Consider the following 20,874-nt stretch of genomic DNA (forward strand, 5'->3'; position numbering starts at 1 on the left):
ACTTGCCATTGTGATACCGCTAAGTAAGAGACAGGTACGCGTGGAGTGTTGGGTGATGGGGTAGGTGTGGCAAAGCAAAAAATGATAAAGCTAAATCAGTAAGTGGCAACACAAACAAGTAAATTGAACAAAAATAGCAAGCACGGATCTGAAACAGAAATATTCACCAGCACAAATGGTAAAAGCACAAAGAAAGATATCCAGAAGGCAATAAAAAAATGTAACAAAGGACGTAAAATGATGTGACATCATAAATTCGACAAGGTTCATTGGCAAATGGTATGATGTCAGTTGGTAACTGTTATGTTCTGAAGAGCCAAATGTTATAGCCTCACTGCTAACCCTTGAGTGGGTGCACCTATATATAAAGTGCACTAACCACAAATAGCATTGTCTTGTGCCATTCAATTGTTGTTTTAAGACTGTGAGTCCATACCACCTAACACAGCGATACGTTGCACTGTCATACATCTAAGTAATAAGCAAGAACATAAAATAAACAACAAGCTTCACAAGAAAAGATTTACAATCCATATTAGAAAATGACCCAGATTGTGAGCTAGCAGCACAATTCCATAATGTGACAGTTGTCCATAAGATTAGTTAAAGAATAAGAAGTTGGCTGACATCTGAAGCAGCTGTTGATGACGACGATGATGACATTTGGTTTGTGAGGTGTTCAATGGCGTAGTTATCAATGCCTGTACAAATTCGCAATCTTTTCACTGTCCCGTCTCACCATTTTCCTGAATGATGAAGAAAATATAAGGACAACACAAACACTGAGTTCCCAGGTGGAGTAAATCCCCGACTTGGCTGGGAATCGAACCCAGGTGCCTGTGAGCCAGAGACAGTATCACTAACCATTATACCACAAGCTGTGGACTGAAGCAGCTATGCTCTTTAATGCTTCAAGTGAGTCATTATTGTGGTGTTACACTAGCACCCAGTAAAAGACTTGATGTGAGTTGGTAACTATTATGTTCTGAGAAGCCATATGTTATATCCTCACTAATAACCCTTGAGAGGTTGCATTTATATATAAAGTGCTGCACCACCCCAAATAACATTGTCTTGTACCATTCCACTGTTGTTCTATAAATGTGAGTCCATATCTATTTGTTCATTATTGCACCTGCTAACACAGTGGTAAGTTGTGTTGTCATATGTCATAAGTGAGCAGCAATAAACAGTGAGTTACATGAGAAAAGATTTACTGTCTGTACAAGAAAATGACCCAGATTATAAGCTAGCAGCCCAATTCCATAATGTGGCAGTTGTCCACAAGATAATTAGTAATAGAATAAGCATTTGGCTGGCATCTGAAACAGCTTTTGATGATGATGATATTTGATTTGTGGGGCGCTCAACAGTGTGGTTATCAGTGCCTGTACAAATTCCCAATCTTTTCACTGTCCAGTCTCACCACTTTCCTGAATGATGAAAAAATCATGAGGACAACACTAACATTGAGTCCCCAGGCAGAGATAATCTGTGACCCATCTGGGAATTGAACCCGGGACCCCAGGACAACAATACTAACCTTTAGAGATCATGAGCTGCATACTGAAGCATCTGTGCTGTTTAATACTTCAAGTGGATCATTACTGTCATATCAGACTAGCACACAGCAAAAGACTGATATAAAGAAAGCTTATTTTACAATATTATGAAAAGGATAGTTGCTTTTATGTGTGTATGTGGGGAGGGGGGGGGGGGACAATGAAGGCATCTATATCCGACAAAGGCCTCTTTGGCGGAAAGCTCACTTTCTGACAATCTTTTTGTTGGGCCTATCTGCGACTCAGCATCTGTGCTGTATGGTGAGTGGCAACACCTCTTTTTCATAATATTGCTACATTGCACCCTGGATTTTCCATTGTTTGAAAGTTTATTTTATTATTGTTTAATTAAACTGTGATTTAGCTCGTATAATGTAAGTTTATTATTTATTGTTGAATTAAACCAAGATTAAACTGTGATTGTGCTCATACATGTTACTTGGTAACATAAAGACAGCTACTCTTTACATGCATACAAAGTGTGCCATGCACCTGGTTGTGTTATAAAAAACAGCTCTCCCACTTGAGGGCTAGTGATAAATGGGTAGAAGATGGCCAGAGGATCTGTCGCCATAGGAATCTGGACAGGAAAGCAAAAGATTAGTTGACACAAATACACTTTAAATAAATAGATTGTACTCAGTTTGTGGATGAAGAAATGCTACACCATTGGTGACTTGTGGCAGGCACAGCTAACTTTAAGCAGAGGCCCAACACAGGCATGTGTCTGTGTGTACTTAATGTTTGCTAGCCATCAACAACTTTGTATAATGTGCAGCACCAATTAACACATGGAAGTAATCTTGTACTAGAAAACTAGTGCCCAGGTCCTTTCACTTATAACACTGCCCTAGTGATCTTCAGTGGTCAGGGGCCTGGAGGTCCTTCATTGTTGATGATGTTCAAAGCACCGCTCATGGTACCCACAGGAATCTTCAAGACTATGACGCTACAGTTCCAAAGACATAAACTGTGGAATGGATTATGTTCCCTTCACCACCAGTGTGGTATTTAATCTGCAGGGAATAATTACTGTGAGGTTCTGATAAAATGAATGCACAGTTTGGTTTCATTGATCCTCAAGCAGGATGATTTCTGTTATTAGGTTTTTGGATGAATTGATAAAGCATTCAAACAACACTTAGTCCATTCCAAAGACAATAAATGTGGTTCAGATCAAGGGTTTGTGCAAGCCAGCCCAGAAAATCACTTGATTTTCTTGGAATCACGTTGTAATTGATCTTGCTTTGTAGACAGAATCACTATCGTTCTGATTCTGAACAATCTACTTCTTTACTGTTATCACAGTTTGGAAAATAAGCCATTATGTAAAGTTCACTTATCAACATGCCCTTTTTTAATTGATCAAAACCAATTATCTGGGCCCAGACCACAGTAAACTGTCCCAGATCATCACATCACTTATACTAAACTGCACTATTCACGCAACACAGTCACATAAATAACACTCAACACACTGAAACAAGTCCAATTAAGTTATATAGTATGTGCTGTGACTGATCACTTGTTCAAACCTTACTCTGCTACTGTGCAGATCAATGACAGCATTGTTTGCACTACTCTAAGATAAGTTGTGTTCATTCTTGTGATCAATGCCTTCTGGGCATAATACAACAATGAAAACTTTGTTAGCTGCCTCTTTGTGTATTATTCTGTCAGAAATCTTCCTTCCTGAGCAGCCGTGGAAGTCCACTGAAATAAGTGACAAAAATTCTGACAATTTTTGCTTTTTTGCAGTGCTTTATAGCTCAGTAGTTTAAATAATTTACTTTTTAAGTATTTCGTATTTCTCTGTTGTTTTCAATTTATGATAATATTACTAATAGTAATCCCAGGCATGTGTATAACCTGTATCTAAAACTGATAGAACTGCTAAATATACGGGCCGCTACAACCATGCCATTATCAAAATAAATCTTTCTCTCCATTGAGCCCCACATCCTCATTCACAGATCTCCTTGATTATGTTATTTTTTACAGAGGTACCACCTGACAACAGCTGGTGTGTACCCGGCTGAAAGACCATGCATTGCAGTCATCTATAATGCTGAAAGGTCAAATATACATTATATTAGCAAATGCAGCAAAGCTTCACAATAGCTAAATATGTATGGAACTGGTCTTCTATCCCCTCTCTCTGTCCATCTCCTCCTCCTCCCCCCTTCTGTTCTCTGTTCACTACCTTCTCCCTTACTTATCTCTGTCTGTTCATCTCCTCCTTTCCCCTCTCTATGTCCATTCCCCACTGACCTTCCTTTCTGTTGCTCTCTGTCCATTTTGTGTCCCCTCCCCCCATAGTGCTGCTGGATCTACATGGGCAGTAGCTTCAGTGATAGTATTTCTCTTAGTTTTAATCAGTAAATGCATAGGATTACAAAGTTTCAGACTATATAGATGCTGTATTAGTATTGTAATCATAAGCCCATAAACTATGAATACAACTCCTCTGTCTTCTATTAAAACCAACTGTGAAGAAGAAAACAAAATTTTCATAGTTGTATATGCAGTTTTAGTTTAAATTTATATTTGAAGAGAAAGAATATACATGGGAAAAATAATTTTTCTAATGTTTAAACATTTTCTTTCTCTCAGTATAATTTAACAGAATCTAGTGTATTGTTGTTTAAAAGAATGTTCGGCCCACATCTGCTGCAATGTTAATATAGTTGTTGTTGTTGTTGTTGTTGTTGTTGTTGTTGTGGTCGTGGTCTTTATTCCTGAGACTGGTTTGATGCAGCTCTCCATGCTACTCTATCCTGTCAAGCTTCTTCATCTCCCAGTACCTACTGCAGCCTACATCCTTCTGAATCTGCTTAGTGTATTCATCTCATGATCTCCCTCTGATTTTTACCCTCCACGCTGCCCTCCAGTACTAAAATGGTGATCCCTTTATGGCTCAGAATATGTCGTAACAACCAAGCCCTTCTTCTAGTCAAGTTGTGCCAACAATCTCCCTTCTCCCCAATTTTATTCAACACCTCCTCATTATCATCTACCCATCTAATCTTCAGCATTATTCTATAGCACCACATTTCGAAAGCTTCTATTCTCTTCTTGTCTAAACTATTTATCGTCCATGTTTCACTTCCATACATGGCTACACTCCATACAAATACATTCAGAAACGATTTCCTGACATTTAAATCTATACTCAATGTTAACAAATTTCTCTTCTTCAGAAACGTTTTCCTTGCCATTTCCAGTCTACATTTTATATCCTCTCTACTTTGACCATCATCAGTTATTTTACTCCCCAAATAGCAAAACTCCTTTACTACTTTAAGTATCTCATTTCCTAATTTAATTCCCTCAGCATCACCTGACTTACTTCGACTACATTCCATTATCCTCGTTTTGCTTTTGTTGATGTTCATCTTATACCCTCCTTTCAAGACACTGTCCATTCTGTTAAACAGCTCTTCCAAGTCCTTTGCTGTATCCGACAGAATTACAAAGCCATCGGCGAACCTCAAAGTTTTTATGTCTTCTCCATGGATTTTAATACCCACTCCGAACTTTTCTTTCATTTCCTTTATTGCTTGCTCAATTTCCACATTGAATAACATCTGGGATAGGCCACAACCCTGTCTCACTCCCTTCCCAACCGCTGCTTCCCTTTCATACTCCTCAACTCGTATGAGTGCCATCTGCTTTCTGTAAAAATTGTAAATAGCCTTTCGCCTCCTGTATTTTACCCCTGACATCTTCAGAATTTGAGAGAGAGTATCCCAATCAACTTTGTCAGAAGCTTTCTCTAAGTCTACAAATGCTACAAACATAGGTTTGCCTTTCCTTAATCTTTCTTCTAAGATAACTTGTAGGGTCAGTATTGCCTCATGTGTTCCAACATTTCTACGCAATCCAAACTGATCTTCCCCGAGGTCAGCTTCTATCAGTTTTTCCATTTGTCTGTAACGAATTCGCGTTAGTATTTTGCAGCTGTGACTTATTAAACTGATAGTTTGGTAATTTTCACATCTGTCAATACCTGCTTTCTTTGGGATTGGAATTATTATATTCTTCTTGAAGACTGAGGGTATTTCGCCTGTCTCATACATCTTGCTCACCAGATGGTAGAGTTTTGTCAGGACTGGCTCTCCCAAGGCTGTCAGTAGTTCTAATGGAATGTTGTCTACTCCGGGGGCCTTCTTTCGACTCAGGTCTTTCAGTGCTCTGTCAAACTCTTCACGCAGTATTGTATCTCCTATTTCATCTTCATCTACATCCTCTTCCATTTCCATATATTGTCCTCAAGTACATAGCCCTTGTATAGACCCTCTATATACTCCTTCCACCTTTCTGCTTTCCCTTCTTTGCTTAGAACTGGGTTTCCATCAAAGCTCTTGATATTCATGCACGTGATTCTCCTTTCTCCAAAGGTCTCTTAAATTTTCCTGTAGGCACTATCTATCTTACCCCTAGTGAGATAATCCTCTACATCCTTACATTTGTCCTCTAGCCATCCCTGCTTAGCCATTTTGCACTTCCTGTCGATATCATTTTTGAGACGTTTGTATTCCTTTTTGCCTGCTTCATTTACTGCATTTTTATATTTTCTCTTTTCATAAATTAAATTCAGTATTTCTTCTGTTACCCAAGGGTTTCTACTAGCCCTAGTCTTTTTACCCATTTGATCCTCTGCTGCCTTCACTATTTCATCCCTCAAAGCTACCCATTCTTCTTCTACTGTATTTCTTTCCCCCATTCCTGTCAATTGTTCCCTTATGCTCTCCCTGAAACTCTGTACAACCTCTGGTTCTTTAAGTTTATCCAGGTCCCATCTCCTTAAATTCCCACCTTTTTGCAGTTTCTTCCATTTTAATCTACAGTTCATAACCAATAGATTGTGGTCAGAGTCCACATCTGCCCCTGGAAATGTCTTACGATTTAAAACCTGGTTCCTAAATCTCTGTCTTACCATTATATAATCTATCTGATACCTTTTAGTATCTCCTGCATTACCCCTATTTGATTTTGTGTTTATAACCCTGTAGTCACCTGACCAGAAGTCTTGTTCCTCCTGCCACTGAACTTCACTACTTCCCACTATATCTAACTGTAACCTATCCATTTCTCTTTTTAAATTTTCTAAACTACCTGCGCGATTGAGGGATCTGACATTCCATGCTCCGATGCGTAGAACGTCAGTTTTCTTTCTCCTGATAATGACATCCTCTTGAGTAGTCCCCGCTCGGAGATCTGAATGGGGGACTACTTTACCTCTGGAATATTTTACCCAAGAGGACACCATCATCATTTAATCATACAGTAAAGCTGCATGCCCTCGGGAAAAATTACAGCTGTAGTTTCCCCTTGCTTTCAGCCATTCACAGTTAATATAGTTAGCATATAAAAATTTGAAGTAAGTTTGTCAAGAAATTTTTGCTAACTTTGTTCCCCCACTTTGCCAGTATAAATGTCAAAAAGTCTTACACGATACTCTAGTAATACAACCATCCTGTAAGAATCTGAGATTGGTTAATTGGTCAAGAACTTTTTTAGAGTTTGCCTGTTATGTGTATTTATAGATTACTTAGTGAGATAGAGAGAGAGATAAATTGGTCTAGTACTTTTTAATATTCTTAGTAATGATGATAAACAATGACTTGCCCTTTTAAAGTATAAATATGTCAGATGTACTGCCATGATTCTGGGACGTATAGAAACATGAATGGAGGACTAAAACCCTGGCGTTTCTAATTTCCTTTCTATTGTAATGAAATGTTCCACCATGTGAATATACCACAACAATTTTATGTGTACTTTTTGTTTCAGTACTACCTTTGGGGGAAATTTATCACATATTATATTGCTGAATATCTTCCATACAGGGTGAAGCAGGATATACTCTTTGGCAACAGATGTGGCTTTCAGACAATTCTTGTATTGTCTGGGGTTTGTACCCTTGATGATGCTTCAGATGATCCAGAATATAAACCAAGATATTATATTCAGAAACTTGGAGATCTCTTGTCAAAATTGTAGACCTTGAACTGAAAAGTTTCTTCTCCAAAGAAGAAAAAGAGGGAAGGGAACTGGCAGTTGCAGTGCAAACCAACGATAGTGTACAGTGGTTGCTTCCTAGTCCTAACAATGCTTTTATGTAGATGCTATTTTTATATGTGAAGTAATTTACTTGAAATGATGAACAACCTGCAGTATTAATGGTTTTACTTTATTTTAATTCCCTCATTTTGGGTGGGTTACAGCTTTAAACCATGCTTCTGGCTTAAATTTGAATTATACATTAATGTTCTGATTCTCCAGCTCGAGGTAGAAAACAATTTATTAAAAACCTACTTTTGTGGCACTTGGATTCTTAATTAGATACCTTGTTCCTCTTCCTCTGTCTTCTTCTATTGTTCCTAGTTCCATGAAAAGGAATCATTAATACAAAAAGATTGTTGTCACCTTCTTCTTGCAGATGTTGGCTTAGGCTGCCTGCAAAAACCAAGTATGCCAATTTCAGCTTCTTCTGTTTATTTCTTTTGTATTTTTTTATATACTGTAAAGCAGTACTTTGCATCATAGTGGTGTAACACATAATCAGAGACTAATTTGTTTTGGTAATTTTTTTTAGTACTGCTTCTACTTTGAATAAAGATGGCGCACTGAATTGCGTATAAGAATATTATCAAGAAAACATTATTTGATTGTATGATTTACCTGCGATAATTCAGAAATGGCACTCATTGTTTTAAAAATGTACTGCTCTCAGTAAAATATCACACAGTTCCTAAGTTTTGTACTTTTATAGTTGAATTTTTGATGTATTACTCTCTCTATATTCCTAGATGTTAATATTTTTAGTCATATGAATACAAAAAAATGACAAAAATACAGTGATAATTGTGTGTACTTATTGAATCATTATTTCCTTTATTTAGATCATAATTTTACACTCTAGTAACTTCTGGAAAGGTTAAAAAAGTTGAGATGCTGGAAGTAATGCTGATAAATGACCACCTACTGTAACACATATTGCTTTATTATGTGTGTATTGCTGAAATTTATCATGATATAACAATTTTCACCAGCTAAGCTGAAAAATGTGGTTTTACAGACAAACAAACTACTATGTGATAAATCAATAAGTACCTTTAATTTATGTGTTCCTTTAAATGTGCATCATTCTATTATTTAAAGGCATCAAAATTTTTCATGCAAAACATCATAAAATTTTGAAACAGTGAGCAAGATTATTCATATAACCTATAATAAGTGAACTACTGATGGAAAGAATTTTTGTATAGCTTCTATAGTGCCTAAGATTAACAACAATTAAAGTGCAGCATTTGTATGTATCAAATAAGATTACGTCTCATTCATGCAACAGACTTTGGTATTTAGACAATGAAGCAATGGAATATTCCAATTAAACAGACATGTTAAACAAATAATAGTGTGAACTTTGACATTAGTGAGATAAGTTACATTTGCTGCTATTGAGATATTGAACACTGTATTTTCAGATCATTAATACTGCAAGTAAAATGATATATTTAAAACATTCAGTTACCAGAAAGCTGTGAAATATTTATTCTCTGCTTAACCACTGCCTGATCTAGTTGCAGATCTTATTTGTAGTATAGGCGATTGTAAAATCATTTAAGGACGTTATGCAATGTTTATATACATACTTAAAGAGTTAGAAATAAAATATTTTCAAATTCCATGTTGTTTAAACATTCTTCATATCTTTACTATGTGACTAGTAACAGCATACATGTGACGTGGCCAAATCAGTTTGATCTTCTGGAAAGACACCATAAACAACCTCTTTCACATTAACAGTAACACATACTGAAGAATCTAAACAACAAATGCTTGAAAATAAGTAAATTACTGGATGTAGGGTATCACAAGGTTTACATGATGCCTTCCACTAAAAAAAATACTGGTAAACTAAAAAATGTAATTATGAAATTAATATTCAGCCCAAGGAAACATGTAACCATCTATACAACATGCTGCACTTTAGATTTTCACTTGGCTCCAACTTTTCACCATGATCTCCTCCTTTGTTTTTTTACGGTTCCTTACTTCAGTCAGTGGAAATTGAACCCTTATAGCTCAGCTATCCATCTGTCTGGCTGTCTGTCCATCTGTTAAGGCTCCCCCTCCCTTTTTGTGGGAATGGGTTCAGGTATCAAGTTGAAAGTTATGTCAAATAGGAAAATCTGTGGTCCGCAGGCACTGTAAACAAAATAAGATTTTAAGTCAATGCAATCCAAAGATGTGGCTTTTTATGTAATAGATTTTGATACAAATTCATTCATCAAAATCCATAGGGTACTTCCCACTGACCTAGAATCATGAAATTTGGTGAGAAATAAGATTTCAATCAAGAAATTGTTAATTTGTAATTGTATCACATAAAAAATATTGTTTCGCCATCTGCTGCCTGTCTGTTAAGACACATTTTTCTCAGGAATGGGTAGAGGTCTTACTTTGAAATTTATGTCAAATACTTATGTTTGAGTTCATGTTAATTTTAGATCTTTCAGACTGTGGAGATGAAAGCAAAGAGAATTTACTCTGACTTGAGAAAAGACAGATATGAGGAGCAGAGGGTAAGTTGCTCTTACGCAATGCTGACAACCTATGAAATCACAATTCTTTTGTTTATCACTTGGAGCAACTATCAATTTAATTTGAGCTGCAGATATATATTCCATTTGAATTTAAATTGCTTTTCTGTCAAAATAGTCAGACACGTAGAAACTGACTTACAACTTTCTTCAATAAAAGCACTAAGGCTGCTACTGCAACAACACATTTTTCACAAAGTTTGTCAAAAAGTGAAGAATCTAATTTGTATCCGACATTGGCCTTCATAGCACAACTGGCACATATAATGTGACAGTCACTCCTTGTCCACAGTTGCGAAATGTGGTCACCAGTAAAGACGCCACTGCCGAGAGACTGCACATGATGGCAGCGCAGGTGCCTCCCACCACTGACTGTGAGACACCATCTACATAGGCAATCGCCACACTGTGTGCACCCTCTGTCTTTTCTCATTCATCAAGCTATTTACTATGCTAGTTAGAACTGTACTGTACCTGTCATGCCATGTGGCTATGCCATACATTGTATATTTTGTGAACTATTGTCCTGTGAGATCAATAAATATACTTGCTCTGGAGGTGTCATCTTGTGTTTTTCCATGTTTTCATTTGCAACTTTGTTGGAAATGATCATAAGCATTAACCATGCACCCTACTCAGTAGGCTATCTTGAAGGTATGTTGTTGGAGGTCATGCTATGACAATTTTTACAACAACAGTTAGAGGGACAGAAATGTCAGGAGACCTTGTTTTCCGTGTTGCTCTCCTGACAATCAGCTACAGGTCCGTCATCATTCCCACCTTAGGATAATATTGTGGAAGAGTGAGAAGCACTTTTTCCAGTAATGGAAACAACCATTGTAAAATCACTTTTTCCTGTCATGGATCCCACCCAGTACAAACCAGCTTTTGCACAAACTGGCCTCTGTTGTGGAACCAGTACACCAGGACTTTGATTAAATGTGTGCTCTCTACTTTCACCAATGGTGCCATGTCATTGCATCCTGTGTGGAGTTTTATCATTGTCATAAACAGCCTAATCAGTCATACTGTGCATGGATAGGCGAACAGCAGGGACTGAGTAGGAAATGCCATTTTATTACTCCAGCAAAAATAAGGAATTATATGCAGAGGAAACGATTATGGACATGATTATGCAGGTGGCTCTGGATAAGGAGGTGCACCAGAAAGCTCTAGAACTTGAGGGTCCTACTTTGGAGGACATTTCAAAATGAGCCCAATCCCTCCCAGTTCCCCAGGCCATGGGCTGTCAATTAGAATTCTGGGGCGATGTTGTGGCTGTTGTGTCAGATACAGGAGAGGGATCCAACTTCACTGATACAGCAAATGTGGCAACAGTAAAGTCCAAGCACTGCTGCACTTCAGCTCTATTTTGTAAGCAAAGAAAGAAGTCTCAGTTGCCTGACCAGTGTTCATTTCTGTTGTGCCTGGACTGTTTTTGAATATGCCAGAGAAGCCAGCCCTGACAGATAGGCACAGTGTGAGGCATGCTAGAAGAAAACACAGCTTGTTTCTGCCTGCTACATTCTGAGCGAAACACTCATCTTGACAGGAAATAATAGACCTTACTGTGATTTCATCAGAGTCGCACATCACAGTGGTGTTGCCTAAGATACTTTTCATCACACTCTCTTTGCACAATAGCCGAGTTCAGCTTCAGGTTGAAACCAGTGCCACTGCACCCCTGTTAAACACTCAAACGTGTCTCCAGCTGGAAGCAGCACCCCACGGCTTGCCACTTAGTGACATAACAAACAAACCTTCCAGTCAAAGGACAACTCAAAATCTCAGCGACATACAAAAATATCATACAGCACCTCACCGCCCTTGTGGTCCACAGCATAGGTACAGAGAATCTATTTGGCCAGACGCTTTTTCAGCTGTCGGATTTGTCATCAATGACTCTGTCCACCCGGTCTCAGATTAATTGCCATTTCCAGAATTGGAATCCCTCAGTAAGGAGTACCTTAACATTTTCTCTGGGGTTCTGGGCAAAGCGAAGAACTTTACAGCGCACATTACAGTAAAGAAATTGGCACCCCTTTGCTTCTATTGATCCATGCCCCTCACACTGTGGGATGCCATCAATAGTGTGCTAGATAGAATGAGATCTTCACTCTGCAGCAGAGTGTGCTAGATAGATTGACAGTCTTGGTCTTCATTAAAGCCGTGTTTACAAGTGAGTGGGAAACACATGTGGTTATTGTGAAAAAACTATAGGAGAAACTGTGCTTGTGTAGAGACTTTAAGGTTATGGTCAATTACCAGTCTAAGGCTGAACCAAATCCCACACTGACACCAAATGAGCTTTTCTCTGGGCCCAAGGGAGGACAGTATTTTTCGAAGGTCAATCTCTGCAAAACTTACTTATAACTAACCCCTGGATGATGAATTACAGAAAGTCCTGGTAGTGAACCTACCACATGGGCTATATCACTTCAAACACTTTGTTTTCGGGGTGGCCAGTGCCCCAACAATCTTTCAAAAGTTTTTTGAGCAGCTGCTGCAAGATGTTCTGGGCTGCATAATTATGTAGACAATGTTGTGGTGATGGTGGCCACAATTGAAAAAACTTAGGAAACTTGTGGCAGCTGTTCCACACCCTCCAATCTGCAAATGCAATCTCAAAAAATCTGTTTTCAACCATCGCTGGACCACCTAGAACACATCTCACACGAAGGTATTAAGCCCACACAGAAGCTGCTCAAAGCTGGCATTGCACTTCCTCACCTCACAAATTTAAAGGAGTTCCTGTCCTCCTTGGGAAAAATAATGTATTACAGAAAATTTATTCCGGGTATGGAGTCATTGCAGATGTGCTCAACAACCTACAGAAGATGGGCAAGCCTTTTGTATGGTCAGAGGAATGTGACTAGGCATTCAAGACCCTGAAGTAGGGTCTCCTATCAGCACCATGTCTCGCCACATTTCAAATGGGGAAACAGCTGGCGGTGACAGAATATGCCTGGGGGCTGTTCTGGCATAGAGAGACATGAGCAGTTCTAAACACACAACTGAATTTGCATCAGAGACACTCGGTGCTGTGCAGAAGAGGTATTTGCAGATGGAAAAAGTGTCCCCCTAGATCATCTTTATACTGAAGGTATTTCATGTATTCCTACAGGGAATGAAGTTTCACCTCATTATGAATCATAAGCTATTGATCTGCCTCTTTGGTCCTGCAGCAAAGCTACCTGAGAAGACTGCCCACTAACTTCAGTGCTGGATATTCTTTCTCAGCAGCTACACTTCCAACATTCACCTCCACAGTAACACTCAACATGCCAATGTGGTTGCTCTTTCCTGTCTCTCAACCCAAAGTTCAAACAAGACAAGTTCTTGTCATTCCAACTGGACAAAGAGGCTTAACAGGTGATGGATGCTTTTCCGATCATTTGGCCATGGTGAAGGACAGCAACTTACAACAGGTACAGTGGTACATACAACTAGACTGGGCTGGCCAGACCGCATTCCCTGTTGGGACTCCAACACACTGCAGTGTTACTTCCACCTCTGCCACCAGCTAATCGTGATGAACGAAGTTATCCTACTAACCATGGATCAAGTCTCCCTAGTAGTCCCACCAGAACCTCTTTGTCTGACAATTGTATGGCTCTTGTGCCGAGGTCATTGGGGCATCTTGCAAACTAAACTGCTCATGCAGTGCCACGTGTATTGACTGGTCATAGTATGGCAGGTCAAACATCTCATCAACAATTATCATCATGGTGAACAACAGCAAGCAGCTCCTCACAAAATGTTCTCTCCTGGCCAATGCCCTCACACCTGTGAGAGCAGCTTCATTTCCAGTGAGATTGTTAAATATTTTTTACTTGTTATGGAGGTGTTGTCTTGTATTGTTTTATGTTGTGAATTACAAAATAAGCTGCTGCATGTTTGCTAATGTAATAAGGTAACAATTTTGGTTGTGGGCTGAGACTGTTCTCATAGAATGTTTTTAAGTGACATCATATTTGCCATCAATTGTACTATTTACTTCAATATCCACTACTGCAGTTTAAACTTAGATGATTTTCAAGTTGTTATAGCTATAATTAAAATGTACTTCAAAGTTAGAGCCACTACTGGTGAAATACATACATGTTTTGCAGTACAGGCATGAAAAGTCTGGGTTAAAAACAAACCAAAAGTACTCACGTGCTGGAAACACAGCAGTAGTCAACATTAATCAAAAGAATAAAAATGATGTGAGCCTCTATGGCTCATGACAGCTATTGTTACATACACTGACATAAACAAATAAATGGAGCACTCTTAACTAATTTTACTGGTATGTGACGGGAAGGATACAAATTCTTAAAGCTAGATTCATGCTTATTGCACATGTCAAAACTAACACTGTACTAGTCAAAAAGATGGGAATCAGCCTCAATGTATTTACCTCATTTCCAAGGACTGCATTTAAGATAAACTTCTCTGTCTCAATTTAAGTGGTTTTACATATGTCCTCCCAGCCTTCATTTCTTTTGCGTTAGTCATAATTACATATTCCACTTCAGTTGTTTCTTTTCCTGTATCTTTGTAACTTAACATGCATCTTTCCATTGCATACTAAATAGACCTCAAATTAGGAATGGCTCTTTACATTAAAAATCCATGTTTCAGTACCTTAAATGAAATCTGGTAATACACAATGCTCAAATTTCCCTTTCAGACATTACCTGGAAAGTTAGTTCTGAAACCTTCATTTAACTTAACAAAAACATTTGTTTTGTTTACTTTTTGTGTCAATCCAGTTGCTGTTTGCAACTGTCTAAACCCTCTTATCAAATGTTTCTATGACTTCACCATTAATCTGTACTATCATTGTCTTTTTATAAATGATTTTCAGATCTTTCAAACTAGTGTTATTAATTTCTTCCATTCACCGTTGGAATTTTATCTATATAAAATCCAATGTCATCAGTGAAATGAAGGTGGTTCACTTCTGTTGCCTTAACCCATAATCCTTCATTTTTCTGGTTTAAGGTACTGAAAACTTATCTTACAACTGTTGAGAATAGTTTTGGTGATAAAGAATCTTCTTGCCAGGTTTATCCTTTTATTCAGAATTTCACACAATCCTGATCAAGCCTAATGGAAGCTTTAGCACTAAAACAGCTATGTATTGTTCAACCTCTTATGCATACTAACAGGAACTGAATCAGTGCCTTGTATCTCAAGGGCTGTTAAAGTGTGCATAAAATAACATGGCCTGTACCTGCACAGACAGTACTGTATGGTATGGTATAATATGGGAGTGGACAACAGTAGTTGTAACTGGTGAGGGCTCCTTTTCATGTGACCATCATGCAGTATGGGAGAAGTAGCAGAACCCACTCAAAATAGGTGACCCCAATTAAAATTAAGGTGGCCACCCCTCTCAGTTTGAAGGGGTGAGCTTGTCAGTGCTGGTAACTAGAATGTGTTTATGCACCAGTGTAAAGTTTTTTTGCATGTGTCCTAACACAGATTTTGTTGAAATTGGATCAAAGGCTTTCTCCATATCTTTGAACCCATGGCAAAGTGTGTGTGTGTTCATTCATTCATTCATTCATACATTCATACATATATACATACATACATATATTAAAAACAAAGATTCCAAGACTTACCAAGCGGGAAAGCGCCGGTAGATAGGCACAATGAATAAAACACACAAACACACACACAGAATTTCGAGCTTTCACAACCGGTGGCTGCTTTATCAGGAAAGAGGGAAGGAAAAGGAAAGATGAAAGAATGTGGGTTTTAAGGGAGAGGGTAAGGAGTCATTCCAATCCCGGGAGCGGAAAGACTTACCTTAGGGGGGAAAAAAGGATAGGTATATACTCCCGCGCGCGCGCGCACACACACACACACACACACACACACACACACACACACACACACACACACACAGACACAAGCAGACATATTTAAAGGCAAAGAGTAAGGGCAGAGATGTAAGTCGAGGCGGAAGTGTGGAGGCAAAGATGTTGTTGAAAGACAGGTGAGGTATGAGTGGCGGCAACTTCAAATTAGCGGAGATTGAGGCCTGGTGGACAACGAGAAGAGAGGATATATTGAAGGGCAAGTTCCTATCTCCGGAGTTTGGATAGGTTGGTTTTGGTAGGAAGTATCCAGATAACTCGGACGGTGTAACACTGTGCCAAGATGTGCTGGCCGTGCACCAAGGCATGTTTAGCCACAGGGTGATCCTCATTACCAACAAACACTGTCTGCCTGTGTCCATTCATGCGAATGGACAGTTTGTTGCTGGTCATTCCCACATAGAAAGCGTCACAGTGTAGGCAGGTCAGTTGGTAAATCACGTGGGTGCTTTCACACGTGGCTCTGCCTTTGATCGTGTACACCTTCCGGGTTACAGGGCTGGAGTAGGTGGTGGTGGGAGGGTGCATAGGACAGGTTTTACACCGATGGCGGTTGCAAGGGTAGGAGCCAGAGAGTAGGGAAGGTGGTTTGGGGATTTCATAGGGATGAACCAAGAGGTTACGAAGGTTAGGTGGACGGTGGAAAGACACTCTTGGTGGAGTGGGGAGGATTTAATGAAGGATGGATCTGAAACTTCCTGGCAGATTAAAACTGTGTGCCCGACCGAGACTCGAACTCGGGCACACAGTTTTAATCTGCCAGGAAGTTTCATATCAGCGCACACTCCGCTGCAGAGTGAAAATCTCATTAAGGATGGATCTCATTTTGGGGCAGGATTTTAGGAAGTCATATCCCTGCTGGAGAGCCACATTCAGAGTCGGATCCAGTCCCGGGAAGTATCCTGTCACAAGTGGGGCACTTTTGGGGTTATTCTGTGAGAGGTTCTGGGTTTGAGGGGATGAGGAAGTGGCTCTGGTTATCTGCTTCTGTACCAGGTTGGGAGGGTTGTTGCGGGATGCAAAAGCAGGTTGTTGGTGTACATACATACATACACACTCTTTGCTTTGTTCCATGATTTCATTCACAACTTACAAATCATCTTCTTCCAGAACCTGTCTGTTCCAGTGCCTCATTAAAATCCAATGTTGGATCTATGGCACTGATGTTTTTGACAAATATACTATGTGGTCAAAAGTATCTGGATTTCCCAAAAACATACTTTTTCTCATTAGGTGCATTGTGCTGCCACCTACTGCCAAGTACTCCCTATCAGTGACCTCAGTAGTCATTAGGCACTGTGAGAGATCAGAATTGGTTGCTCCGTGGAACTCACTGACTTTGACCGTGGTCAGGTGATTGGGTGTCACTTGTGTCACATGTCTGTATGTGAGATTTCCACACTCCTAAACATCCCTAGGTCCACTGTTTCCGATATGATAGTGAAGTGGAAATGTAAAGGGGACATGTGCAGCACAAAAGCATACAGGCCGACCTCATCTGTTGACTGCCAGAGACCACCGATAGTTGAAGAGGGCTGTAATGTGTAATAGGCAGACATCATCCAGACCACCACACAGGAATTTCAAACTGCATCAGGATCCACTGCAAGTACTATGGCAGTTAGGTGGGAGGTGACAAAACTTGGATTTCATGGCCAAGTGGCTGCTCATAAGCCATACATTACACCAGTAAATGTCAAACGACACCTCGCTTGGTGTAAGGAGCATAAACATTGGACAACTGAACAGTGGAAAAATGTTGTGTGGAGTGGCAAATAACGGTACACAATGTGGCCATCCGATGGCAGGGTGTGGGTATGGCGAGTGCCCTGTGATCGTCATCTGTCAGCGTGTGTAGTGCCAACAGTAAAATTCAGAGGTGGTGTGGTTATGGTGTGGTCATGTTTTTCATGGAGGGGGCTTGCAACCCTTGTTGTTTCATGTGACACTATCACAGGACAGGCTTACACTGATGTTTCAATTATCTTGCTTCCCACTGTTGAAGAGCAATTCGGGGATGGTGACTGCATCTTTCAACACTATTGAGCACCTGTTCATAATGCACAGCCATTGGCAGAGTGATTACACAACAATAACATCCCTGTAATGGACTAGGCTACACAGAGTCCTAACCTGAATCCTGCAGAACACCATTGAGATGTTTTGGAATGCCGACTTCATGCCAAGACTCACCAAGCAACATCGATACCTCTCTTCAGTGCCTCTCTTCAGTGCAACACTCTGTGGAGAATGGCTGCCATTCCCCAAGAAACCTTCCAGCACCTTATTGAAAGCATGCCTGCGAGAGTGGAAGCTGTCATCAAGGCTAAGGGTGGGCCAATACCATATTGAATTCCAGATCGTAAGAGATGGGAAAGAGCCACCGTGGTACAACAATCGAGTTAGAAAACTGCTGCGGAAGCAAAGGGAACTTCACAGCAAACATAAACATAGCCAAAGCCTTGCAGACAAACAAAAATTAGCGAAATGCAGTGTGAGGAGGGCTATGCGAGAGGCTTTCAATGAATTCGAAAGTAAAGTTCTATGTACTGACTTGGCAGAAAATCCTAAGAAATTTTGGTCCTATGTCAAAGCGGTAGGTGGATCAAAACAAAATGTCCTGACACACTGTGACCAAAATGGTACTGAAACAGAGGATGACAGACTAAAGGCCGAATTACTAAATGTCTTCTTCCAAAGCTGTTTCACAGAGGAAGACTGCACTGTGCTCCCTTCTCTAGATTGTCGCACAGTTGACAAAATGGTAGATATCGAAGTAGACGACAGAGGGATAGAGAAACAATTAAAATCGCTCAAAAGAGGAAAGGCCGCTGGTCCTGATGGAATACCAGTTCGATTTTACACAGAGTACGCGAAGGAACTTGCCCCCCTTCTTGCAGCGGTGTACCGTAGGTCTCTAGAAGAGCGAAGCGTTCCAAAGGATTGGAAAAGGGCACAGGTCATCCCCGTTTTCAAGAAGGGACGTCGAACAGATGTGCAGAACTATAGACCTATATCTCTAACGTCGATCAGTTGTAGAATTTTGGAACACGTATTATGTTAGAGTATAATGTCTTTTCTGGAGACTAGAAATCTACTCTGTAGGAATCAGCATGGGTTTCGAAAAAGACGGTCGTGTGAAACCCAGCTCGCGCTATTCGTCCACGAGACTCAGAGGGCCTTAGACATGGGTTCACAGGTAGATGCCGTGTTTCTTGACTTCCGCAAGGCGTTTGACACAGTTCCCCACAGTCGTTTAATGAACAAAGTAAGAGCATACGGACTATCAGATCAATTGTGTGATTGGATTGAGGAGTTCCTAGATAACAGAACGCAGCATGTCATTCTCAATGGAGAGAAGTCTTCCGAAGTAAGAATGATTTCAGGTGTGCCGCAGGGGAGTGTCATAGGACCGTTGCTATTCACAATATACATAAATGACCTGGTGGATGACATCGGAAGTTCACTGAGGCTTTTTGCAGATGATGCTGTGGTGTATCGAGAGGTTGCAACAATGGAAAATTGTACTGAAATGCAGGAGGATCTGCAGCGAATTGACGCATGGTGCACGGAATGGCAATTGAATCTCAATGTAGACAAGTGTAATGTGATGCGAATACATAGAAAGATAGGTCCCTTATCATTTAGCTACAAAATAGCAGGTCAGCAACTGGAAGCAGTTAATTCCATAAATTATCTGGGAGTACTCATTAGGAGTGATTTAAAATGGAATGATCATATAAAGATGATCGTCGGTAAAGCAGATGCCAGACAGATTCATTGGAAGAATCCTAAGGAAATGCAATCCGACAACAAAGGAAGTAGGTTACAGTACGCTTGTTCGCCCAATGCTTGAATACTGCTCAGCAGTGTGGGATCCGCACCAGGTAGGGTTGATAGAAGAGATAGAGAAGATCCAACGGAGAGCAGCGCGCTTCGTTACAGGATCATTTAGTAATTGCGAAAGCGTTACGGAGATGATAGATAAACTCCAGTGGAGGACTCTGCAGGAGAGACGCTCAGTAGCTCGGTACGGGCTTTTGTTAAAGTTTAGAGAACATACCTTCACCGAAGAGTCAAGCAGTATATTGCTCCCTCCTACGTATATCTCGCAAAGAGACCATGAGGATAAAATCAGAGAGATTAGAGCCCACACAGAAGCATACCGACAATCCTTCTTTCCACGTACAATACGAGACTGGAATAGAAGGGAGAACCGATAGAGGTACTCAGGGTACCCTCCGCCACACACCGTCAGGTGGCTTGCGGAGTATGGATGTAGATGTAGATGTAGATAGATTACCGATGGAGGTCACCATGAACTTGTAAGTCATTTTCAGCCAGGTGTCCAGATACTTTTGATCACATAGTGTATTTTCCGTGATGATGTTACAGACTTTCAAGGATGATGGGGGAAGGGTCAATGTATCAGTTTGAAATAAGGAACCCTGGTATGGAAATGACCTAGTTCTATACCTCTGACAGTGGAATAAACATACTGCTACTGTTGTTGCAAAGTTGTAGGGTAAACAGCTTTCAGAGGTGGTAGTATAAATGAAAGCAAAAGAAGTCCTGTAAGCATGAGCTCTGAAATGCATACCTTAAGGACTATGAGCAGTTGCTCATCTTCGATGCTGTGAAATGCATCTCTTCTACTGCAAGCAGTAAATATGGGTTCTAGAATGTATATCTTTAAGAGCTATGAGCACTTGTTCAATAGAAGAGATGTGTTTCATGGTAGCAAAGATGATTAAATGCTCAAAGTTCTTAAGGTATGCATTTCAGAACCATCGTTTACTCGATTTATTTTCCATCTACACTACCAAC

The 20,874-nt window shown here is 40.0% G+C and overlaps 1 protein-coding gene across 2 annotated transcripts in view; it reads left to right on the forward strand.

Moving 5' to 3' along the window:
• The window catches only part of LOC126355001 (glycerol-3-phosphate phosphatase-like), a 70,270-nt gene extending 61,014 nt beyond the window's left edge, over positions 1 to 9,256 (forward strand). For both annotated transcript variants that reach the window (XM_050005126.1, XM_050005127.1), the window contains one exon: positions 7,415 to 9,256. In XM_050005126.1, coding sequence (XP_049861083.1) covers positions 7,415 to 7,568 — 154 coding nt within the window. In that variant the 3' untranslated portion in view covers positions 7,569 to 9,256. The remainder of the gene's footprint in view (positions 1 to 7,414) is intronic.
• Positions 9,257 to 20,874: the final 11,618 nt, after the last annotated feature.

This window comes from Schistocerca gregaria, chromosome 3 (genome assembly GCF_023897955.1).
Source record: "Schistocerca gregaria isolate iqSchGreg1 chromosome 3, iqSchGreg1.2, whole genome shotgun sequence".
Taxonomy (NCBI): domain Eukaryota; kingdom Metazoa; phylum Arthropoda; class Insecta; order Orthoptera; family Acrididae; genus Schistocerca; species Schistocerca gregaria.